General features: G+C 48.3%; 1 protein-coding gene across 1 annotated transcript in view; it reads left to right on the top strand.

Moving 5' to 3' along the window:
• Nucleotides 1-229: 229 nt before the first annotated feature.
• Nucleotides 230-19,037, top strand: part of LOC133359911 (glutamate--cysteine ligase catalytic subunit-like) — a 33,885-nt gene continuing 15,077 nt past the window's right edge. The window contains exons 1-4 of the mRNA XM_061578470.1: nucleotides 230-896; nucleotides 6,748-6,860; nucleotides 15,130-15,312; nucleotides 18,567-18,677. Coding sequence (XP_061434454.1) covers nucleotides 750-896; nucleotides 6,748-6,860; nucleotides 15,130-15,312; nucleotides 18,567-18,677 — 554 coding nt within the window. The 5' untranslated portion in view covers nucleotides 230-749. The remainder of the gene's footprint in view (nucleotides 897-6,747; nucleotides 6,861-15,129; nucleotides 15,313-18,566; nucleotides 18,678-19,037) is intronic.

Raw genomic sequence — 19,037 nt, 5'->3', positions numbered from 1 at the left:
ACATATCACACCAACGCACACACAGACGTGTATGCTAACACGCACAATAGAGGGTGACGCGTGATCACTGTGGTGAACTTGTGGTTCATACGTTTAGTTTTGCTCACTTGGCAACCAGCTTCTTCAAAGGTTCTGTTTTCGAGCTCAATCACGCTTTTTTATCTTCCAATACGAGTGTCTGAGAAGTAGCTTCTAATGACGCTGTGATTAACCTCAGTGTGTGGCTGTTCCACACTCACCTCGTGACCTCAAACACTCTCAACCCTCACCTAGTCACCTCATCACACGTCCTTACCCTCACCTCATCACACTCCCTCACGTCGTCTCAATTCCGCAAGTCGTCTTTAACCTCATCAACATCTCTCTGAACCTCATCGCCTCCCATCACCTGCCATCACACCCGCTCATCACGCACCTCATCTCGCCATCGCCCCCCTCACTTCCTCCAACAAACCTCGTCGCTCACCTCATCGTCTCTATCTAGCTCCCGTCATCTCCCTCATTTCGTCACTCTCCTCATCCCCCCTCCACCTCATCAACTCGTCACTCACCTCGTCATTCACCTCATCGTCTCTCTGTAGCCCCGTCATCTTTCTCATCTCGCCGCCTCGTCACTCCCCTCACTCCGTCCACCTCGTCTCTCCCTCGCCCCCGTCATCTCCCTCATCTCCTCCCCTCGTCAGCCGCCCCCCCTCACTCCCTCAACCTCGTCCACACCCCAACCTCGTCGCTTCACCTCGTCACCGAGGATGGCGCCGCAACTGAGAGGAACGACGCTGCGCTGGAGCGACACGAAGCTGCGCGCGGGGTTCGTGCGCGCACGCGGCCTCCAGCAGCTCGTGCGGGGCCTCACGCAGCGGGGCTACGGGGACCACCCGCTCCTCTGGGGTGATGAGGTGAGATCGACGAGGTGATAAGTGAGGCGACGAGGTGATGAGTGAGGGGACGAGTGATGAGTGAGGCGACAAGGTGAGAGAGACAACGCGAGAACGACGAGGTGAAGAGTGAGGGAACGAGGTGATGAGTGAGGCAACGAGGTGATGAGTGAGTGGACGAGTTGAGAAACCAGGTGATGAGTGAGGCGACGAGGTGATGAGTGAGGCGACGAGGTGATGAGGCGACAAGGTAATGAGTGAGGGAACGAGGTGATGAGTGAGGCGACCAGGTGTTGTATATATTCGGTCTTGAAAAATCAATAAAAACAATAAAAATTAAATGAAAATAAAAAAGGTGTAATTATCCAAAATTATGCTAATTTGTGTAATTTTGCAAATAAATGTATGCTAATATAGAATTGTGTAATTGTTTAAAGTTATGCAAGTGTGATGTAAGTATGCTGATTAAGCTTGGCTTCGTTGTTTAGGGTTGTATTATCAATCGGGATAATACAGTTAAGAAGGTGTCATTGTATGAAGTTATGCAAGTGTGATGTAAGTATGCTGATTACGCTTGGCTTCGTTGCCTAGGGTTGTATTATCAATCGTGATAATACAGTGAAGAAAGTGTCATTGTATGAAGTTATGCAAGTGTATGTACTTGTGCTCATTAGGCTCGGCTACGTTGTCTAGGGTTGTCTTATCAATAAGGATAATACAATGATTCTCGCTTTAACTTTTACTGGTTATGTTTTAGTGTTTATGTCAAGTCTCATAATTCAGATCTCACTGCAGGATACAGGTATTATAATTAAGATTATTAATACGCATTAACTTAGGAAGGCACCACTCAGACTCTTCTGTGTTGAGCAACTTTATTCTCGAAACAAAAATATAACACTCTAATATGTGAACTCTTATACTAGGAATGTCAACACAGTACTCCTGGAGATGTCCTCCTCATTGATACGTAAATTTAACCCTCAATTATTACGTTTGTTAAACTGGGTAACAGAACAATCAGTTAATTCCTCAGAGTAAAGCAAGCATTCACGGCGATGAGAAAAAGTCCTTTAAAATTAGCATTATTATGCAATTAACGAAATGTATTGGAACCATGGTGTACGGCAGTGTGCCTGCTTGTCTAGTAAATGCTTATCAATTGGCTAAGGCTTAAATAAATTCGTGGGCAAGATTCCTGTGATCAAAAGAAAGATTTTTTAACACAATAGACTCCCTGCGAGTGTGTAGATTCGTAACATAGATGTTTCTAAATAGTTAGTTTCGTCAATGAATTCATTGGTACAGTTATGCTATTAACAACAAGAATGACAAAAATACTTCTAAACGACCGTATCTACGTAACTCGATGGGCAGCAATGCTTTTCATGATCAGTTAACGCACCACCTTAGGATGGCCACGCTTTTTCAAACACAAAGAGATCTTTGGAGTAATCTTATTAGTCCTGTTATGTGCGTGTGTGTGTGGGAATGTCATACACATGGCGATTTCGCTCTCTCTCCTGGCGGCAGCAGCAGGCCTGTCTGCTGCTGGATGAGTCAGCACGACGCTTGTCTTTGATGGTGCCTGATTGCGCTCGCAGCTCGTCCGCAGGTCGCCGGGGCCTGCACTCTTGCTCGGCTGTGCTGGTTGCGTGCTCTCTTTCCCTCTCCGTGCTCTCTGGCGATGCACAATTGCGCTCACAGCTCGTCCGCTGGTCACCGGTGCCGACACTCCTGCTCGGTTGCGCTGGTTACGCGCTCTCTCTCTCCTGCTCCGTGCACGGTTGGTCCTTGTAGACTTGACCTTTGCAGGAGTATGCTCGGCTTCCGAGTCCACACGCTCGTAGGTAGTCGTTAGCCGCTGGTGCTGGTCCTGTGCGATGCTCGCTTGGTTGATGCTTGGTGCTTTTCCACCCTTTCTCCAGGTTGATTGCTTGTCGTTGCTCATCACTCTCTCTTTCTCTCTTGCTGCAGCTGCTAGTGGCAGCTGGCACTCAATGTAGAATAAAACTTTTAGCGATACTTCGTCTGTCAGCGCCGAACTCGTACTCGGTGACACATCGCTACTCTTCAAGCCTTGCCATCCTTGGTCGATTACAGGGCCCACCCCCGGAGCTTGCCGCAGCAAGACTCAATTTCCGTATTCTCTTGTATAGCTATTCAGTACTAAAATACAGTGAGGGAAAAACGTATTTGATCCCCTGCTGATTTTGTACGTTTGCCCACTGATAAAAAAATGATCAGTCTATAATTTTAATGGTAGGTTTACTTGAACAGTGAGAGACAGAATAACAACAACAAAATCCAGAAAAACGCATGTCAAAAATGTTATAAATTGATTTGCATGTTTACGAGGGAAATAAGTATTTGACCCCTCTGCAAAACATGACTTAGTACTTCGTGGCAAAACCCTTGATGGCAATCACAGAGGTCAGACGTTTATTGTAGTTGGCCACCATGTTTGCACACATCTCAGGAGGGATTTTGTCCCACTCCTCTTTGCAGATCTTCTCCAAGTCATTAAGGTTTCGAGGCTGAAGTTTGGCAACTCGAACCTTCAGCTCCCTCCACAGATTTTCTATGGGATTAAGGTCTGGAGACTGGCTAGGCCACTACAGGACCTTAATGTGCTGCTTCTTGAGCCACTCCTTTGTTGCCTTGGCCGTGTGTTTTGGGTCATTGTCATGCTGGAATACCCACCCACGACCCATTTTCAATGCCCTGGCTGAGGGAAGGAGGTTCTCACCCAAGATTTGACGATACATGGCCCCGTCCATCGTCCCTTTGATGTGGTGAAGTTGTCCTGTCCCCTGAGCAGAAAAACACCCCCAAAGCATAATGTTTCCACCTCCATGTTTGGCGGTGGGGATGGTGTTCTTGGGGTCATAGGCAGCATTCCTCCTCCTCCAAACACGGCGAGTTGAGTTGATGCCAGAGAGCTCCATTTTGGTCTCATCTGACTACAACACTTTCACCCAGTTGTCCTCTGAATCATTCAGATGTTCATTGGCAAACTTCAGACGGGCATGTATATGTGCTTTGTTGAGCAGGGGGACCTTGCGGGCACTGCAGGATTTTAGTCCTTCACGGCGTAGTGTGTTACCAACTGTTTTCTTGGTGACTATGGTCCCAGCTGCCTTGAGATCATTGACAAGATCCTCCCGCGTAGTTCTGGCCTGATTCCTCACTGTTCTCATGATCATTGCAACTCCACGAGGTGAGATCTTGCATAGAGCCCCAGGCCGAGGGAGATTGACAGTTCTTTTGTGTTTCTTCCATTTGCGAATAATCGCACCAACTGTTGTCACCTTCTCACCAAGCTGCTTGGCGATGGTCTTGTAGCCCATTCCAGCCTTGTGTAGATCTACAATCTTGTCCCTGACATCCTTGGAGTGCTCTTTGGTCTTGGCCATGGCGGAGAGTTTGGAATCTGATTGATTGATTCCTTCTGTGAACAGGTGTCTTTTATACAGGTAACACGCTGAGATTAGGAGCACTCTCTTTAAGAGTGTGCTCCTAATCTCAGCTCGTTACCTGTATAAATAACACCTGGGAGCCAGAACTCTTTCTGATTGAGAGGGGGTCAAATACTTATTTTCCTCATTAAAATGCAAATACATTTATAACATTTTTGACATGCGTTTTTCTGGATTTTTGTTGTTGTTATTCTGTCTCTCATTGTTCAAATAAACCTACCATTAAAATTACAGACTGATAATTTCTTTGTCAGTGGGCAAACGTACAAAATCAGCAGGGGATCAAATACTTTTTTCCATCACTATATGTATCCCTTTTTTGCGGTTTTGACTCTTTAAGTGGCTCAAGGGCATGTTTTGAGCAGTGTTTACAGTAGGCGTGGTTTGGAATTTCTTCATGGTGTTTGATATCTTAAGGGGTGGCGCCCTCCCTGCATGTGTGATTTATTGCTACCACGTGCTTCTGGAAGACAAAGGCGGTTTGGAGGTTCTGATTCTATGGAATACATATTATCTTGGTCGTGTGTGATTTACATATTTCGCATTTTATTTCTTCTGGATGACCCTCGGTATAATATTTCATAATTATTATTTGGTTTATGTTTAACCAAGATTTGTGATCTACCATAGTTGTTACCACAGATATTCCTAGGGTTTTATTAACCTTTGTTCCCCGTCTGTATCCAGGGATCCGTGCTTTTTATTCTCGAGTTGTATTTTGATATCCTGAAGTTTGGAGATCTGGGTAAGTAAATTCACGTAGATAGAAATATACAATAACAAACAATATATATGGTGAATAAGAGTAAAATAAGGTAAGTAATAATAAAAGTCACTAATGTAGACTACAGTCTGGTACTTAATCTGAGTGAGTGTGTTGGCAGTCTTTGATGTCGACTTATTCTTGTCGCTAAGTTTCGAACTTTACCGTTAACTAAAAAAAACTGTAAAATAAACTTGCCGCCCGGGAAGAATTGTGGCGCATGTTGCTTGTACGTGCTATGTGGCAGCCTTTGAAGCCGTGTAGAGATTTCCCCAGAATCTCATTAGCAACCCCCCACCCCTCTCCCCTTTTTGCACCAGGGTTTTTTTATTACCTTTTATGTCTACTTCCTAGCCTGGTGTGGCTTGTGGGAGGCAGCTGCTGTTTTAGGGGAGGGTGTTTGTGTCGCCCCCTTTTTGCCCCAAGCGACACCCCGATCGATTATTATAAAAACTATATATTGTCAGACTTATTCTTAATATCAATTTTGGAAAAGGGCCTATATATGCAATAGAGGTCATGAGTGATGGAACGAGGTGAGAGAGACAATGCGAGAACGACGAGGTGAAAAGTGAGGGAACGAGGTGATGAGTGAGGGGACGAGGTGATGAATGAGGCGACGAGGTGATGAGTGAGGGGACGAGGTGATGAGTGAGGGGACAAGGTGAGAGAGACGAGGTGATAAGTGAGGGGATGAGGTGAGAGAGACAAGGTGACGAGAAAGCGAGTAAGCGCGGTGATGATGTGACTAAGAAAAAATGTGAGAGGACGCGGTGATGATATTATTTAGGGGGTGAGGTAAATGAGACGAGGTGATAAGACAAGGTGATAGGATGAGGTCAGTGTGAAGTGACGATGTGTGTATCTAACGTGATGAGGTGCGTTCCCTTTTGCCTCTATGCCCAGTCAGAAGCAGCAATTACAATTACACACCTGTGCCTCGAGCCCATTGCAGTGTGACTGTGTGAGTGACAGCCGGTCGATGGTGGTTGCTCACTCACAACTTGCTCCTGCACTCGGTGGAGCCTGTACGGGGCATCTTTGGCGGTAGTTAGATGCCCGCTCACGGACACCAGTGACGATTGTCTGAACCGGTACCTGGGATTCCACTAGGTCGACTCGGTCTCAAATGAGTACCTAGTGCGATGTGTAAACATTAGCACGGGGGAGACAAAGGCGGCCGGCGTGATGCTGGCCAACCACCCCCTCATGTGTCGTGCCGGCCTTCGTAGGTGCTCGCTAACAGCACTTGCCCCTACAGCCTGTTAAGACTTTTCGGGGGGATTTGCCTTTGGTGAAGGTGATGATGATGTTGCTGGTCGTCTGAATGTTGAACTTCCGTCACACCTCAGGAAAGGTGCGGGGGGGAAGGCCAATTCAACATGAAATAATAATCAACAAAACACAATCACGCAACAAAAAACGTGTCGTTTAACTTCTAGCGCCACAGTGTTACTGACGAATGCGTTTGTTGATATTTTCACTCTGAAAGGGGCATCGGCTTGGCCGTGATGATATGGCAGTGCCACTATTACATACTTCCACTTCTCCGTGTCCCTCTCTTCTCTCCGTCTCCCCCTCCTCTCTCCATCTCTCCCTCCTCTGCGTCTGCCCCCGTGTGAGCACGCAGGTCGAGTACATGCTCGTCTCCTTCGATCACACGGCGCGCAGGGCCCGTGTCTTGTTCAACGCAGAGGAGCTGATCAACGACTTGAGAGCCATGGACGAGGAGGCCAACCCGGGGTGAGACCTCCTCCTCCCCCTCCTCCTCCCCCCCCCTCCTCCTCCCCCCCCCTCCTCCCCCCCCCCCTCCTCCTCCCCCCCCCTCCTCCTCCCCCCCCTCCTCCTCCCCCCCCCTCCTCCCCCCCCCTCCTCCTCCCCCCCCCTCCTCCTCCCCCCCCTCCTCCCCCCCCCTCCTCCTCCCCCCCCCTCCTCCTCCCCCCCCTCCTCCCCCCCCCTCCTCCTCCCCCCCCTCCTCCCCCCCCTCCTCCTCCCCCCCCTCCTCCCCCTCCTCCTCCCCCCCCTCCTCCCCCTCCTCCCCCTCCTCCCCCTCCTCCCCCTCCTCCTCCCCCCCTCCTCCCCCCCCTCCTCCCCCCTCCTCCCCCCCTCCTCCCCCCCCTCCTCCCCTCCTCCCCCTCCTCCCCCTCCTCCTCCCCCCCCTCCTCCCCCTCCTCCTCCCCCCCCTCCTCCTCCCCCCCCCTCCTCCTCCCCCCCCTCCTCCTCCCCCCCCTCCTCCTCCCCCCCCCTCCTCCTCCCCCTCCTCCTCCCCCCCCCTCCTCCTCCCCCTCCTCCTCCCCCTCCTCCTCCTGCCACGTGCTCACAGGAGAGCGGCCGTGCCCCAACGGCCCCAAACCGTTTTTAAACCCAACACAGATTTTCCGATTCTATTTTCGTAAAGTTTCGGAATCGATTAGATTTTTGGTACAAAATATCCAGACCCAGCCGTGCATTTACTAATATAATGAGCCAATAATGTCTGTGTGTAACGTGCGTAACGTCACATAATCATGAACAGGTGGTGTCCTCCACATGGACCGCCCCCCCCCCCCTCATTAATAATCATGAACGGGTAACTTCACTCCGCATTAATAAGGTGCAGCAGAAAAGAAAATTTGTTTACGCAAATTGGCTTTAATTTTAACCTTTCTTCATGGTAAATAAACCTAATAAATAAATCAACGCATCAACTAATATAACGAACCAAAAAAGTTTGTGTCTGTGTCCCGCGCGTGACATTACTCCACATGCGCCCCTCCCCTCATTATTATTCACGTGTGCCTGGATTTTCAGACGACCGCAGAAGAAGGTCGAGCGGCTATGACATTTTTTAAATGCAAATTCGCTTTCGATTTTACGTATCTTCATACAAAGTGAAGGAAATAAATCATTATATGCCGCATCACTGTGCATTTGGTGTCTTTAGCTTCCTAATTATGCTATAATAAACATTTCTCTGCTACTTTGCAGACATTATATTGAATTCGAATTGTTTTCAACCCAGCGAGCGAAAGCGGAAGGTAAGTGTCAGAGCAGTAAATATCAAATAATTGATAGGTCCGTTAATTACAGTGCTACTATGATGTTACGTCAGGTGTTTTATGAAATAGTTGCGTGCAACAAACACTGCGATTAATGCAGTGCTGCTGTCAAATGCTGTCAGGTGTTTTATGACTTCGTTTTGTGCAACATTCACTGCCATTATTACAGTGCTACAGCGAAATGCAGTGAAGTGTTTAATGACATTCTTTTTAAAATATTCATATTTTTTGGGTCTTACGGTAAAGTCCCATAGATAGGTTCAAAGAAACGTAGTTTTTGTTATTGTTTGTGATTTTATTTGAACCTATCCATGTGACTCTACCGAAAGACCCAAATAATATGAATTACTGCAGTCATGAATGCTTTAAGTCAAGATTTTTCAATATTCTTTGCCATTACATTTAGAAAAGATACAATTATACTCTGATCAATTTATTCATAACTCTAATGCTTCTCTTTGGTCTTCGTTATTTGCTAAGTTACTTCAGACAGTATCACCACTCTACTTTCTTCACTCTTCCCTATTAAGCGCCCTTTGGAGAAGATTCATTTGCTAGTTAACAGCTTCAGGTGATTTTAAAAAAGTGCTAAAGTGAAGTTACAGTTTTTTTTCAAATTAGACAGCCACATAGATTGCTCACCTTTGACTATTGTGTAAGATACCGAAGAATTCCTGGTCAAAAAATTACCAATTGTAATGCTTCTTTTGACTCTGCCAGCTAAATTTGGCCCCTCTGTAGATCACATTATCCCTCTACAGTATCTAAAAAGCGCGAGGCAACCTTATTCGCAGTTTCACAGCTGCTGGAGCACGTTAAGTGTCATAAGATCTAAATACGTGAGCCCAGGATTGATAAACATCATGGAGGACGAAGATACTGCAGCTAAGAAACGCCGTTTGCAAAGAGAAAGACAGCAGAGATGGAGAGCTCGCCAGAGCCAAGACACTTTGATGTTGGAGCTCAAGTCAACGCAACGCGAGTGAATATCTCCAAATTACAGTATGTTGCAGCGCAAACGGTGATCAGAGGTACATTCAACCCACAAATCAGTGCTGGAAAGCTTACAAAACCGTGTATTGTCGATTCGTACCTGCAGGTTGAACCTAATAATTTGAATTACATTCGTCAACATTAGCAGAAATTACGAGTTGAGCTTTATCAAAAACTTGCCGATCACATAGAGAATGCCTATCAAATGGCTGCAAGACGAGCCGGAATTCCTGTTATTCTGCCTTCGCCTTTCGAAGGTTCACCGCGGAACATGAAAGAGCAAAGCATGGACGCAATTACAATTTTCACAAAGCAATACGCTCCCGATCTCTTCATAAAATTCACTGGAAATCCAAGGTGGCGAGAAATCACCAACAATTTGCAGCAAGGTGAACAAGCATCTGATCGACTTGACTTAGTAGCACGTGTTTTGAAGTTGAAACTGAAATCGTTGATGCAGGATCTCACTGTCCATGGCGTTCTGGGAATCTCAACGGCTTTTGTCTACACCATCGAGTTCCAGAATCGTGGTCTGCCTCACGCACACATCCTGGGAACATTGCAAGTTGATGATAGATTCACAAGCTCTGAGCACATTCATCAGGTTGTGCCTGCTGAAATTCCCGTTGCGGCTAAAAATCCGCGGTTACACGAAATTGTCACAAGATGCATGGCCCATGCGCAGCTGCGAATTCTCGCGCAGCCTGCATGCAAAATGGAAGGTACTAAAAGGCGTTCCCGAAGGAATTTGCTACCATGACAGTGCACAATGTTAACGGATATCCTTTGTATTATCGGCGACAAGGAATTTCAGCTGAAGTTCGTGGATCGTCAATGGATAACAGATATGTGGTGCCGTACAATCCATATCTGTTGCTGATGTACAATGCTCACATCAATGTTGAGGTCTGCACGTCACTACGAGCTGTTAAATATATTTATAAATATATTTACAAAGGATTCTATTGCGCCAATATGACGATCACTACCAGCGAGATTGCTCTTACACACGACGAGCTGTGAAATTTCATCAACGCAAGATACGTCAGTGCACCAGAGCTATGTGGCGTTTGCTCGAGTCGCCAATGCATGATAGCTCGCATGCCGTGATGAGATTGCCCATGCATTTGCCACCTCAGCAATGACTTGTGTTCCAAGAGGGTTGAGAAGATGAGGCGTTGGAAGCCGCACGAACAGGTCACACGAAGCTCGAAGCTAGGTTTCAGCAGGGGCGGTTTCTTCATTAGGGCGATTGGGCGACGCACCACCAATGTCATTCAACCACAGAGTCACGCTAGCCGTCACTGCAGCCTCTGGATATAGTCCAATCAGCGTCATGTCACGTTCTGTGGAGTACCGCCTCTTTTTGGGCGATTTCACTCCGGCTGAGAATCGCCCCGAGTGGCCCCATAGACTTACATTGAAAGATGTTTTTTTTCGAACGGGGGCGCTCCAATGCATTCTCTATGGCTTCCGGGAGGGCAAGCCCTAACGTGCTTACGTCATCATAAGTGCTAACGTCATCATACGTGCTTACGTCATCATACGTGCTTACGTCATCATACGTAAGCACGTTTCATCCAACAATATAATTTATCGCCACCTAGTGGAATCTTCTTCTTGGTTCTTTCGGTAAAGTCACGTAGAAGGGAAGTAATAAAATAATAAAAATAAAACATAATAAAATTATTCTCACGACGTTTCGGCCACAACGCAAGTTATTCTCACGACGTTTCGGCCACAACGTTCCACTCACTGACATGGTGCAGTGTGCAGAGTAATGTATGGTGTCGTAATTGTATAGTAAATATATAGCAGTGTGATACACATTAGGGTGGGTAGAATAATACATAGTGTTATATTAAAATGGATAAGGCAGCAACTGCAGCAGCAGCAGCAACTGCAGCAGCAGCAGAAACTGCAGCAGCAGCAGAAACTGCAGCAGCAGCAGAAACTGCAGCAGCAGCAGAAACTGCAGCAGCAGCAGAAACTGCAGCAGCAGCAACTGCAGCAGCAGCAACTGCAGCTCCCTTTGATGATATTAATCCTGCATAATGCACATGCATATGCAGTACTAATCACATTCCTGCATTTCCCATAAATATGCTAAATTCCTCTTGATATGCAAATTCCTTTGTCAAGGCGCCCAGCTTATATATATGCTCCAAGCTCGTGTGCTGTTTCATTCAGACTCTGTCGCCTCGACGGACCTGGTTTTCACCTGAGGACGGCTGCTTGCGTTGTGGCCGAAACGTCGTGAGAATAATCTTATTATGTTTTATTTTTATTATTTTATTACTTCCCTTCTACGTGACTTTACCGAAAGAACCAAGAAGATGAATCCCTGCAGTCACGAAAGTTTTAAATCAAAATCTAGTGGAATCTTTAATAAAATAAACTTGAGTGGTTTGTTTTAATAGTGAGTATAGAAACAAACAAGATGTATTGTAAGAGTCACTTTATTTTTCATTAATATTAAAGAAGTGAAGTTGCCTTTGCATGCTTAAGCTGTTAATTTATCCATTGCATGGGTGGACCTTATCCTTATCAATCATCCAGACATTTGCCCCCCCAGAGAGTTTTGCAGGAGCCGCCACTGGGTTTCAGCTATGCTTCATAGATCCACACGCACAATAATCTATCTACAACGACATTCCCTACAATTGTGTATGTCAACAACAACTGGAAGCAGCGACAAAGAGGAGGCACTAAGATCGTTGCGAGATTATACAGTGTTCGAATAATAGATGAGGAGCGCTTCTATCTGAGGATGCTGTTGCATCACGTCAATGGCGCTACCAGTTTTGAATTGCTCTGAACCGTCGATGGTGTCGTTTACAACGCATTCAAGGAAGCTGCCTTTCATCGTCATTTGCTGGATTCAGACGAAGAATGGGCTCGATGCGTGCAGGAGTCCACGAAATGTCCAATTATATGCGACAGACGTTTGCTCACGAGTTGTGGAACAACCATTAACTTGACATGTTGCTGGATTATCTACGGTGTCATGACGAAAATGTTGCAACATGCCTCTGCACGACATCAACGCTATTCTCAAGCAACATGGATTGTCTTGTGCATCAATTGGTATTCCCGAACCGATATGCCATCCAATCAAAGCTCAGCTATACGATGCAGTGCATGAAGAACGAGAAGTGGAAACGGGAATTTCCTCCCTTAATGGCCAACAGTTTGAAGCTTTAACAGCAATAATGAGAGCTGTCGATGATGAGCATGCTCAGAACAGACTTTCTTACTTAGATTATCCTGCCGGATCTGGTAAGACTTTCCTGTACTCCACACTGCTCTCATTTGTTTGTGAAAAAGGTCACATCGCTCTTCCTTTTACCACCACTGGAATCGCAGCTACTTTACTGCAAGACAGACGAACTGTGCACAGCGGATTCAAGCTTCCAGTTCCCCTCCTTGACACCTCTTCTTTGTCGATGAGATTTAATTCGCCAGAAGGCGAAACGATGAGCTTCATTCATAATAATTGATGAAAATTACGATGCTGACAAAGCATGGCCTTCGATGCATCGATCAGCTGCTGCGTGACATCGCGCAGATTCAATGCCCATTTGGTGCAAAAGTCATCGTTATCGATGGCGACTTCAGACAGACTTTGCCAGTTGTACCAAAAGGCACGAATGTTGATGTCGTCGAGTGCTGTATCAAATCCAGCGTATTATGGCAGCATTTTTGCAAGTTGACTTTCACGACAAATCTTCGGAGTGATGGTAAAAATGAGCATAACAATTGGCTGCTGAAAGTTGGATTGGGAAGTTTGCAGGAGTTATCTCGATTGTGGTTAGGTTCCATTGAAATTCCACCTCAAATGATCACGGTTGATGATCTGGTCACCGCAATGTACGGTCAAAGCTTGCAACACATGCCTGCCGAAGAACTTGTGAAAAAAGCGATTCTGGCACCTACCAACAAGGATACTCTCGATATGAACAGAAACATCATCACACAGCTGTCCGGAGATATCCAAAATCATTACAGCTCTGACTTGATCGTGTCGGAAGATTCTGCGGACGCATTTATTTACCTTCCAGAATTTCTTCACGCTTAAACACCTTCAGGAATGTCTTCACACACATTGGCACTGAAGACAGGCGTTATCATCATGCTGCTGCCAAATCTTAACCCGAAGAATGGCCTTTGCAATGGAACGCGTTTGATGGTCAAATCATTACAAAATAACTTAATCACCGCAGATATTGTATTGGAATGCAACCGAGGCGAAATCGTCTTCATCCCGAGAATCGACCTAACTCAAAGTGATGTTACTGTTCCTTTCGTACTGAAACGACGACAAATTTAAATAATTCCTGCATATGCGATGACGATCATCAAGTTGCAGGATCAGACTTTAGAAAATTTGGGTATTTATCTCAATTAACCCGTATTTTTCCATGGCCAGCTGTACGTGGCTCTGTCTAGATCTACATATCCTCAGCGGATCAAAATGTTCATCAAGGAAAGCCAACTGAGCCAACTGCAAGGACAACTTTTGAAAAGTGATAAGAGATTCACACAAAATATTGTATACCGAGAAATCTTCCAAAGTCCTTAATTTAATTTAATAAGTTAAGAATGTTTTCTTTATGTGCTACATTTCCTAATAAAATTTACAATGCCACAATAAAAAGTTAATTTACATTTTTAATATTACAGCTTCCATCCTAGGACAAGCTAACAATTGAGTTCCATAAAATGGAATCGAAATTACACTGCTATATATTTTTTTTCAAACTATGGATTCAAATACAATTACCCCCACCTTTAAGACAATTATGGCTCTCGCCTGATGATGCTGGGTGTAGTTACCTGCAAAACGTCGTACTCGAATTGTAAATGTTGTGGGTTTACTCTCCAACACACAATTGTGCTGAACTACTGAGTAATTGGCAAGTTTTGTTTATGCGACAACCCTTCATAGTTGGGTTTGTCGGGTGGTGGCAGGTTTTACGACACATTTATATTAACGCGATCTAACCCAAAACACCTATGTTATGGATACTTTTCGTTTGTTGACGAAATGCATAAGAAGGTAAAATGTGGCATCGCAGGACATCTTTCAGTTCAACGGTTATTTCTTACACGGAGTATGCTGTTAAGCCAGTTACCCAGCAGTTTTTCGACAAAGGTCCGTGGTGCATCAGCAAGGAGCGAGCACAACAACGACAGAGTGATCCGTGGTACAGAGGAACGGACGACATCGGATCACTAAAACGTGAAAATATTAACCAAACGAAAAGGCACATTGCACCAAAAAGACGGATGAGAGGAGAAGTGCGCTATGGTGGAATCAAACGCGGTCGAACGAATGCAACTAACCATCATGGGAACGGCTAGTTCATGAGTGAGTCACATGGTTCGCGCCTGCCGTCTCCTTCAAAGTGGACGCTAAAAGTCTCGTGACTTCATTTGCCGGAGTAGGCCCGTTGTACAACCAGCATCCAAGGGTACGCCATGGTGGCGAGATGTTAATTACCTCGCCTGGTGTGCAGGAGGTCATGGGTTAGATCCTGACCTTGACGCCCGTTGTATATTTTGAATTTGTGATGGTCTCCCCGTGGTGGCGTGAATATTTCTTCAGCTGCTCCGTTTTTTCCCTCCACATTTACCATCATGGTTATAGTGTACTGTATTTGGCTAGTATACATGTCCACACGATAACCTATTTCGTTGAGCTATCATTTGTGGCCAGGTCGCTTCTGAAAAGAGCTACAAAGCTCAATGGGCTTTACCTGGTAAAATAAAAAATAGTTTGCCTATTATGAAGAAAAAAATACCCGCAAAATTGCCTGAATTAGAATATACATATCAATCATCTCCACGCTGCTATGAAAATATAGCAGGACTCCACTTAATGAGAGTGATTTTGGCTCAGTGAGACTTCCTTGCGTGCACGAACAAGCAGGATGAAGCAACGCAATAATAATAATGGTAATATCTCTCCCATGTGGCAGGTACCCATCGCGGTGGCACCTGGAGTATGGCAGCTACATGCTGGAGGGTATCCCAATGCAGCCGTACGGAAGCTCCATGGCCGAGCTGGCCAGCGTGGAGCCGAGCATGAGGCTGCGGCGGAGAGACGTGCTGGCTCGGCTACGCTCGAACGAGACAATATGCTCCCTCACCACCTTCCCCAGGTGAGAGGGAGTGTCGTCGGCGTCGCTCTCCTCTCATGAGAAGAAGTAGGCACCTGCGTGTAAGCTGAGCCCCTTTGTATGTATGTGTAGTGTCGTAGATCTCTTCTCCCTTATTGAGGCTTGTGTGTGTGCGGGTGGCGTGCGGCGCACACACTCAGCTGGAGACGAGGTAGTCGCAGAAGGCACCGTCCTTCCTTCATTACATTCACTCCCCCAACTCCGGCCCCCTCTTTCTCTCACGACCACACTTCTGTATGACCCAGCCTAGACACGACCCTGTCCACGTTGCACCGATGGCGTCGACCGAGAAAGTAAACTACTGTCCGGCCGCGCAATGATCGGGCAAAGGCGGCAGCGACTAAGGCGGTGATGACGACATCTACGACGAGACGAGTGCACTCCCAGAACCAGCAGCCCAGAGCTCTCGCTCTCCACTGCGAGCTCTACATGATGCTCTAATCAAAGTTTCAAACTTTTGTTTCTTCTGCGCGTCGTCCTCACTGTGCTTGTGTAGTGACTGTGATTGTCATTGTGGGGTGCCGGGCTTATGAAGCCACGGCGGATAATGTGTTGGCATTATGTGTAGCCCGCTTACTGGGTGTAGTAGCAGCCCTAGCAGGGCTTGGGTGAGCGCTGGTCAGCGCGGAGGCACCAGGTACAGTGTGCGGTGTGGGCTCCCGGTGAGGGAGCGAGAGGGAGCGTCAGCCAGCCAGGGTTACGTTGGGGCATGATACGCTGGTTGACCTGCCGATACGTGACCGGATGATATTGGAGGGGGGCCACCGGTGGACGGGGGACGCTGGGCGGTTACGTGGTCTAAAAGAGCTCTCGGGGAGCCTTCAGGAAAGAACTCGAGAGGTGGGCGGGGCGAGGGATGGAGCTAGGCCGAGCCCAGGACAATATAACGGGGGCCCCGTGAGGGGCTCGGGGTTCTTCGTGTTGCTGGTGATGAAGATCCACGGTCGGGTTAAAGAAGCCTCTAGCTACGCGGTCTGGGACCCAGCTTGTGGTCCGGGCAGGGATAGTGAATCGTGTCTAGTTCTGCCATTCAACACCCAAGTGTAGGTTGTGTCGCAGACGTTGTCCTGGGAGCAGGACAACGTCTGCGACTCAGTTGGACTCACTACACTTGGACGACATGACAACAGAGGTGGGTCGCGGTGTCTATGTGCGCCATGGAACGGAGTCGCGAAAATCGTTTTTAATTTATTCCGATTTTGACTTCCGTTTATTCTGGACCCCGGAGTCCTGCCATACGGTTCAGGTGCAGCTGCTGTGCAGCAGTCAGTGCTGTGTCGCTACATATGTATGTTTAACTTCTTTCGTACTGAACGTAGCCAACCGGGCTAATCGCAGTGTGCAGGGGGAGGGTGGGGGTGGGGAGGACAACAAACTAAACACAACAAGCAGTTGTGGGGGCCGTCGGCCCCCGGGGTCCCTCCCGCCTGCATCCCCTATTCGTTTACGTTACCCCACCTCCCTATTACCCGCTACGGTTTCGCCGGCATTCGAACGCGACGCCCCTACGGTTACAGCCTCGCGCCGCGCTCCCACGCTGCGAGCATACGTGCGCACATCATCGTCGATCAAACGCCGTGCTCGCAGTATAGCCCTGTGCGGCACGTTCCCAATGCGCATCCGTATTATACACGTAGTGAACGTGCGCGCACACACGCATACAGCTCCACACGCGATACCCACTCTTGCGCCGCTCTGCGCAGCGCTCGCCGCCTGCTGGCCGCTCACGTTATGAGCGCGCACCTGGGGGACGCCGATTACGCACGCACGCCCACACACACGCCGCTCCGCGCACTCCAACTCAACTCACGTTATACTCGCGCACCTGTATCACACACGGAGTGAACACACGCGACACCCACTCTCGCACCGCTCTGCGCAGCGCTCCCCCGAGGCGAGCCGCAGCACCACAGAATCACTGCGTACCTACGCGCAACCCGCGCGCTCAGCTCCGCGCAGCGCTCACTCACGTGGCGAACCACTGTGCACACAGCGCACCCACACGCTCACACTGCACGACAAGATCACGCGAGACCACGCTTCGCTATTAATGATTTATTATATGCCACCTGCGAATTGATGTGGAATCAGTGAGTCGACGAGGCTGGCCTATTCCACTAAACCTGTACCTAGTCCCTATTTATCGGCTTACGATACCCTACTTCACCTCCCCACTCACTGTTTGGTGCCCGCGGAGGTTCGCTGCTCTCTGCACTAACAGCGTACCTCGATGCGTCGCACGGACGTCCGGGTCGCTGGCTGGAACTCCTGCTGGTCCGCTGGCCTGGAGAGAAGGGGCGATTTCCCCTCTCCGCTCCTCTATTTATCCTCCCTACCTCAAAGGGGATGCTGCGCTGAACAATGGGCTCGTGCACCCCAAGCCCGCGCACGGCGGTTCCCGGGCGCTGTTGATATGCTAATCAGTGCGCGACGTTGGCGGCGTACATCCTAATTACTCCCTTACCCTTCCTAACAATGGGGCCTGCGCGCTCAAGCGCAATTATCCCAACCCTCCATGACTATGCGCAACAGCCCCTGTGACCCCGCTATTCATGCTGTCCCGTGCTTCCCCTGCTTGCCCCGTCGACTCGTGGGGGTGTGTGTGGGGGGGAAATGCGCCTCAACCGCGGTGGCCGAATGCCCCACGCCGCGACCACACCATATTAAGGCCGGCCGCAGCGCCGCTGTGCCACGTAGCACGGGGGAGGTCATCCAATTCCCTGATCGCCGGAAACCGTGAGAATTAATCCCGATAAGGGTCTCTCGGATAAAAACCGGTCGATCAGGTAACCTTCCCTTCCAGCTCTATGGGGGGGGGGGGGGAATGCGTGCGGGTGTGTGCTTATGTGGGGCGGGTGATGGGGGGCAGTGCGGTGGGGGAAGCCGGGCGGCTCCCTGGCTCGGCAGAGCGGCCCCGTCGTTGTGGCACCACACAGTTTTAAAGTAATTACTTTTCGATCTGAATTAAAAAGCGCAAGGCCCGCCCAGATGTTCCCAGAAGCCCGGCACAGAATGCTACGTGTGGGGGGCGAGTGGGGGGCCCGAATTCACCGCCTGGAATATTTGCCCTCATTTCTCTCACGACCACGCTGCTGTACGACCCGGTCGCTGTGAAGATTTCGGTTCAAACAGGGAGGGCCAGCCTGCATGTCACGTATAGCTGGCTCGCCCGCATTCATGTATGGGCGCCCTCGCTCACCCGCTGACTCGCCTGTGCGTGGCTCCTGTTGATGCAGACTCGGCTGCCCAGGTTTCTCTCAGCCTGAGTGTGTGCCCCAGCACCGAGATGGACTATCTGCGTCTGTGTTCTTGCCGGACGAGGCTATCACCTGCCACCCGCGCTTCAGGTGAGAGTGTGTGGTGAGTGTTTGAGTGTGTGGAGTGAGTACATGAGTGAGTGCGTGAGATCTGGACAGTGTGGGGAGGGATAGTGTAGTAGCGGTCAGTGCGCTGCCCTACTAAACCCGGTAGCCCGAGTTAGATTCCCACTCATAGTCAACACGAATAACGATGATCTGAACCAGTCCTCGGCCTCCCCTAGGTCGACTCAGCCTCAAACGAGTACTTTGGAGTAAACTAAAATAAACTAAACAATTTTTTTTTCACCAGGTAAGGCCAACAGAGCTATGCAGCTCTTTTCCAGAAGCGACCTGGCCAAAAATGATAGCTCAACAAAGTTTCTTATCGTGTGGAAATGTATAGCAGTC

Source organism: Lethenteron reissneri, chromosome 66 (genome assembly GCF_015708825.2).
Source record: "Lethenteron reissneri isolate LAM-NWPU_2019-01 chromosome 66, ASM1570882v1, whole genome shotgun sequence".
Classification (NCBI taxonomy): Eukaryota; Metazoa; Chordata; class Hyperoartia; order Petromyzontiformes; family Petromyzontidae; genus Lethenteron; species Lethenteron reissneri.
This window is presented reverse-complemented; position numbering and strand designations above follow the sequence as displayed.